At 46.1% G+C, this 6,779-nt stretch overlaps 1 protein-coding gene across 1 annotated transcript in view; it reads right to left on the reverse strand.

Annotated features, from left to right (window-relative positions):
* Positions 1 to 6,346, reverse strand: part of Nid2l2 (nidogen 2 like 2) — a 46,086-nt gene extending 39,740 nt beyond the window's left edge. The window contains exons 1-2 of the mRNA XM_087598312.1: positions 6,065 to 6,346; positions 5,030 to 5,251 (exon numbers count right to left, since the gene is read on the reverse strand). Coding sequence (XP_087454438.1) covers positions 5,066 to 5,251; positions 6,065 to 6,292 — 414 coding nt within the window. The 5' untranslated portion in view covers positions 6,293 to 6,346 and the 3' untranslated portion in view covers positions 5,030 to 5,065. The remainder of the gene's footprint in view (positions 1 to 5,029; positions 5,252 to 6,064) is intronic.
* Between the last annotated feature and the right edge of the window lie 433 nt (positions 6,347 to 6,779).

Below are 6,779 nucleotides of genomic sequence, written 5' to 3' on the forward strand. Positions count from 1 at the left end.
ATCATGCACATACACACATCATACACATAAACCATACACAGACACACAAATCACACACACATACACAAACACACACATAATGCACAAATGCAGACATACATACACATCAGGAACATGCAGACACACAATTTCATATACAGCATAAACATAGATTATTTACATAAACAAACAATACATAGACATACATATTCACATGTAGCATATAAACATATACATACACATACATGCACACACACAGAGAGAATAAAATGAAATAAAAAAACAAGTCCTTACATAAAAGAGTTCTACCACAAGATCGTTACATGGCAGGAACAACACATTGGCTTGGTTAATTCTCATGACAACCCTAAAAAGTCAGCACTACAGCTTAGAAAAGGAAGACTGAGGGCTTGTGTCTTCCAAGACCACTGCTGCAAGTGTTTTCTGCCTTGTGCCTGACTACACAAGTACCTGGAAGGTGTCATGAAAGAATTACTGTGCCTATGGGTGTTGCTCATTCATGAAGGACTTACTTAGCTAACCTTCATGAGGACTTGTGTTCAAGTCCCAGAACTGCAAAATTGAAGGAAGAGCTGGGGAAATGGTTCAGTGGTTCAGTGTGAGGAGTTGCTATTCAAGCATGAGGACCTGAGTTTGATCCCTAGAATACACACTGAACAAAAACAGTCATGGTGTCTGTCAGTCCCAGATCTGTAGTCCCACAGGAAGGAAGGCAGCTCCGAGAGCCTTGTCACCCAGCAATCAATTCTAGATTAGCTGAGTACTGGGTCAGAGGGAGGTGTGCCTGAAAATGATTTGAAAGAGAGCTGAATAGAGTGCTCAGCAGGTTAAAGGCGCTTACCTCAGAAGCCTGATAAACCAGAGTTCAATTCCCAGACCCCATGAAGGAGGATTAGCAGAGAGCTGACTCTGAAGTTGTGCTGTGACTACCACAGTGTCAAAGCATGCACATGTAGGCAGAACAAATAAATAATTTTTAAAAGGTGGAGAGTGCCTAAGGAATTACACTCAAAGTTCTTCTCTGGTCTGCACACACATGCATCTCCACACAAATGTGAGCCATGCATGAATGTCTGTGTTTGCCTGCACGTGCGCACACATGCACAGAAACACACACAGACACAGGTACAGCATGCACGGACACCAAAAGGAAACAGTCAAAGACCGTTTCTAATGAAATATTGCTAATGAAATGAGAATCCTAAGTAGTAAACTCATCTCTCTGGGGCTGTAACCTTCATGTCAAATAAACACTAAAACACTTGGGACCCACCGCAGCCTCAAGACCCCGGAGCCTCAGTGCAAATGCTTCCTGCTCTAATTTTTTTTATTTGTTTGTTTTTTCTGTTACAAGAGGCTAGCTAATTCAGCTGAATTTTCCTTGGGAGCAGCAGAACAGTAATTTCAAAGTGAGGTTATCATCAGAAGCATTCTTCACAGCAACTTCACTCCAGTTCACACTTCCTTTGAATGTGGCTCCAAGAACTGTCCTAGCACCAAAGCCGCAATGAACACTAAAACACTAACCTTATTTATTAGATGTCTTCAGAAAAAGCACAACGATTGTTACTGTAACTACTTATATGATTCGTGTACAGAAAATGGGTCTTGCATGAAAAGTGTAAGAAAGGGGAAAAGTATGTCTTCTAAGGTGACTTTGCCTCACTTAAGGCAGATTTGGAAATTATTTTCTCTTCTGTGATATAAACAGTAATTACTGTACTTATCCTGTGGGACTGTGTTGAGAAGACAGTATGAAACGGTCCTGCAAGAAGGTAAGGAGAGGGGGGCAGAGGCATGGCTCCCTGGTTGAGATAGATCATTGGCTCTTCCTCCAGAGGACCTATGTTCATTTTCCAACACTCACATGACAGCTCACAACTGTAGGTAATCCGGTCCAGGGTATTCCACGGGCACTGCATGCAACGGTGTGTAGGCATATGACCCATGTGCATAAACACAATTTTAAAAATTTAAAGAGAAGTCTGATGGTGTGAACAAACAGACTATTTAACAGTTGTCTAAGTAGTTTGCCCTTCGACCCTTACTAACTAAGTTCACCAGAAAGACTGTGGCTCAGCCTGCACTCTGGGTTCAGTTCCCATAAAATGGGTAGGTTGTGATACTGCACACCCACTATCTCAGCACAGGTCAGTCAGGTCAAAGGATCAGAGATTCAAGATCATCCTCCATTATGAGGTTTGAGGCCAACCTGAGATGCATGGCGGGAGAGGGGGGGATCAAAAGCAAAACAAAAGGAACAACATAAACGTCAGACTCCCCCAACTTCAAAACGTTCAAAGCTGCCTACTTCCAGGAACCAATTGCAGTCCTCAGAGCGGACAACGTCTCTACCCTTGAGTGCTCCTACATCAGATCCCAACACCCTGCTCTTCTGAAAGACACTGCGCCTGCCATGCCCCTAGTACATTAACCTCCAGCACACAAGCTGATACATGCTCTGCCTTCTATCCTCGAGAAATTGCTTCCTCACTGAAACCTACCCAAATGGAATCCCTGAATCAGGATGGGTTAGGAGGAAGCTCTAGCTGGAGAGTCTACCATATTACCACAAGAAAAGGTTATCAATGGTGTTCCTACTAAATGTAAGAGAGGCCTTTCAGAGTAAGAGCATTCCGCTTAGAGTCTATGTCTATTTCAGTGCCGATACAAGGAAAATGTGTAAAAATAGTTTCTGAATTAACAAATATCGACTATGTTTAGATAGAGATTATGTATGATATATATGACTCTCTGCATAATATAACCCTAACCCTAACCCCTTACTCCTAAACCTAACCCCTAGCTCCTAACCCTAACCCTGTGACATAAAGTTTTTTAACATTACAGGAGAAGTTGGGAAGGCAGCACACCCTATGAAGTGCTTGCTGTGTGTATGAAGTCCTGATTTGAATGGCAGCACCCAGATGAAAAGCAGGTCGTGGCAGCACACTTGTAATCCCTGCTCTGGAGAGAAAAACAAGCAGATCCTTAGGGCTCACTGGCCAACAAGCCTAGCCTAACTGGGGAGCCCTAGGTCCCAGAGAGACCCTGAGTAGAAAGACAAGATGGCTCCCAAGCAAAGACATTTAAAATTGACCTCTGGTTCACACATGCATATGCACACATGTGCATGCACACCCACACTCTCACTCACAAATGAAAATTTAAAAAAAAAAGACCGTAAGAAAATAGAAATATTAGAATTGGCGACCTAGTTGCTTGTATTAGAAAAGTTTATTTTTTTCACTATAAGCTTGTTATACATGATATTCGATAAACCTTTTAAAAAGAATGTATGAATGAATGACTGAGAGAATGAAACTTAACAGTGGGGACTGTCTTCTCTAGCCCTCTAGCTGGCTGGCCTGCCCCAAGGAGGCAGTGTTTGAGTTGAAGGTATTCTGTTGAACTGTAATTGAGATGTCAAACCCAAGGCATTACAAGGCTAGTCAGTAAACAAAACTGGATGTTAACCTGTCAAATAAAAAACTGTAGCTTCAAACAATGTTTATTTCTCCATCTCTGCTGGTGCAGGCTTTAGGAAAACATGTCTCTTCCTTTAAGTTCACAGAACAAACACAGCCACTGTCAGTGACAGGAACAATGGGCAAGCTCTTAGGGAAGACATCACTTCTGTAGCTCAGAGGCTCTAGGGGAGTTAAAGCAAGCACAGATTTGCTCCAGGTCTATGGCATTTTACACCCAGGTGGAATTTCACAAGAGGACTCTGTCTCTACCTACACCAGGAATGAGGCCATTTATCCTAACCCACCCACACCCGCTTCACATGTTGCCAAGACCAAAGCCAGAGCAGAGTTGGTGTTTTCTCCAGGGAGACTGCAAAGCAGGCTCCTGCAGACAGAAGTATGTAAACTGTTACAAAGGCAATGTGGAGAAAGCTACAAGGAACTTACTAAGAAGTTCATGGCATGCTTGCTCACTTTCCTGTGATGTCAGCTAAGGCTGTGCAGTGTTTTGACACTTTAGAAGTGTTGGCTTTGAAGAGGTGGCTCAGCAGTTAGGAGCACATTGTAGTCCTTTCAGCATGCTAGCTCAAATCTCTGTATCCATTCTCAGTCAAGCAGTTCACAACTGCCTGTATGTAACAACTCCAGCTTCAGGGGGCCCAAGCCCTCTTCTGGCCCTACCAACACAAGCAGACACAGAGAAAGACACACACACACACACACACACACACACACACACGATTAAAAAAAAAACCCTTATGGTGTTGGGGATTTAGCTCAGTGGTAGAGCGCTTGCCTAGCAAGCGCAAGGCCCTGGGTTCGGTACCCAGCTCCGAAAAAAAGAAAAAAAACAAAACAAAACAAAACCTTATAAAGCATTTTATAGTATTGATTATAGTAAAAACGTTACCGGAGCAACCTTAATGACCACTAGGAAGGGTGAGATTTTATACCGTTATAATAAATGTTACAGAAATATATTGACAAGAGCATACTATACAGCAGAACAAGCAAGTGAAACAGTAATATGGGCACTGTGGACCCACTGTTGTCAACGGCAACAATATGCTAAAGAAATGGCAAGAAATGTACACAGGAACCTACATGTTATTTTTGGTTTCTCCAGACAGGGTTTCTCTGTATTCGGTCCTGGAACTCACTTCTGGCTCGCCTAGAACTCACAGAGATCTGTTTGCCTCTCTGACTCTGCTGCGATTGAAGGCAAGTGACACCACACCCAGCTCATTAAAAAAAAAAAAAAAAAAAAAAAAAAAAAAGGTGTTCCTTTTTAAATTTCCCAAATTTTTAATTTTTTCGATGAATATATCATTAGAAATAGTTGTGTACTTATAGGTGATTCCAGAAAACAGAAAAAAACCTGTAAAGTGCCTTAAGTTCCCTCAGGGTCTTTGGTATGTGCACCTTAGTCCCTCATTTTACTAAGCGATTTTCTTAGTGTTGAGGAGCTGAATCAAGGGAATGTCTCCTAGCCAATGCCTTAGTTTCCGGTTCAAGCCCAACCCTTCTGTTTACTCAGCTGCAGAGTACCCCTCACTTACCTCTCCAGACCACGCAGCCCCAAGACTGTCCTCCTCCTAGGGGCCCACTTGCTCCCAGGTGGCCAGGAAGAAGTGGGTAGGGGGGAAGCTGGACCTGGTCAGCAGGAAGCCTGTGCACAGGTAGCAAGCAGCCAGACTCAGCACAGCCCAGGAGGTGTCCTCCATACAGGATCCGGCCACTGCTGTGACTCGAGTGGATGTCAGCCAGGAATGGGGCGATGGCTAGAAAGTCAGTAGGAAAATCATCAACAACATATTCAGTCTCCCTGGGTAAGTCCTGGGTGGAGATGATGCCATTGGTGCCCACCTACAATAAGACCACAGGGCGGTGAGACAGTTCAGCAGGTAAGGGCACTCTGCCGTCAAACCTGACGACTTGAGTTTTAGGACCCGACAGAAGGTGGGATAAAAAAAACAAAAGAAAACAAAAAAAACCCAAAAAACTGGTTGTTCTCTGCTCTTCACACGCATGAGGTGGCACATGAATCCCGCCCCACATAAACATTTTTAAAAGGGCAAAACAGTGGTCGCTCAATCCCAAGGGCAACCACCAGTCGAACACACCTACGGTCCGAGTTCTACTCGAGTCAAGAAGACTCCCTCCTCTTTGCAGGTTGAGACACATCCAGGGCAACAAACTTAACTTTGGCGACAGGCCTCAAGTGCACTGCGACCCACAGGTGCGGCCGCTCTCGAACCCGCTCATCTTTCTCCACCACTGCACACCTTGGGCGCCGTGTCCTTAATTAGATTACTATGCCTGCATGCACAGCCTCCCACCGCCCCAAAACGCAAACCGCACTAGCCGCCTCAACTTCATCTTCCTACCTGGGAAGTTGAAGTAGAGGGGGACAGTTCAGCCCTCCCTTGAAATGATCCTTATTCCTCCACAGTAGGCATCAAGAAGCTGCAGCGCCACTGCTAAGCCTGGTCCCCAGCGGCGATGACAGTTAAACAGGGAGGTTAGTTGCTCCACACCCTGGGAAGAAACTACGACCCCACACCAAGCCGCGCACCTCTGGGAGCTGAACTTACGTAGAGGTTGCTGAACTGGACACCGTAGAAGCGTAGAGGTACTGCTAGCTTCACAGCCGCGGAGCTTTCATCATCGCCCTCCCGCGGCAGCCGGTCTCTCCACGACTCCCCGTAAGGAAAGAGCTCTTCAGGACGCAGAGCCCCAGCTCCGGACAGCAGCACCAGCACCAGGAGCAGCGATAGCGGTGATGGTGGTGCCAGCCGCCTGGCTGTCAGGTCCCAAGACATGCTCACTCCTCCCTGGCTCTGCCCTCCACACCTCGAGTCTCTGCAGGCCACAGTGCCGGCCAGATGCCCACACGGACCTTCGGCCCGCAATGCGGGCCCAACCACCGCACTGATTGGCTACAGCTCTCGGCCACTGACCAATCAGCAAGTCTGAGAAAGTTTGCCAGCGGCCACTAAAACTGGTTCTCATTAGGTTTTCTAAGACTGCTGTAGTCTGGTAAGGTGAGACTATTGGCCGGATCTGGTCTGGGCTGTCCCAACTACTCCTGGGCCACCCACAACTCTCCAGTATGGGTTATGGCTCTGCAGGAGGTGACCTCATGGGCTGGAGGGACACTAGGCACGCGGGCAGCTGTAGGCTGTAAGCGACTGTGCGTGCTAGGTTGGCAGAGCTAGGGAGGTTAATGAGATTACACACTGGAGTGTGCTCCCTGCCCTGGCCTCGCGTCCAGGATACCCCTCTTGCAAGAGGCCAGGCCCTCTGATA

Source organism: Rattus norvegicus, chromosome 1 (genome assembly GCF_021556685.1).
Source record: "Rattus norvegicus strain SHRSP/BbbUtx chromosome 1, alternate assembly SHRSP_T2T, whole genome shotgun sequence".
NCBI lineage: Eukaryota > Metazoa > Chordata > Mammalia > Rodentia > Muridae > Rattus > Rattus norvegicus.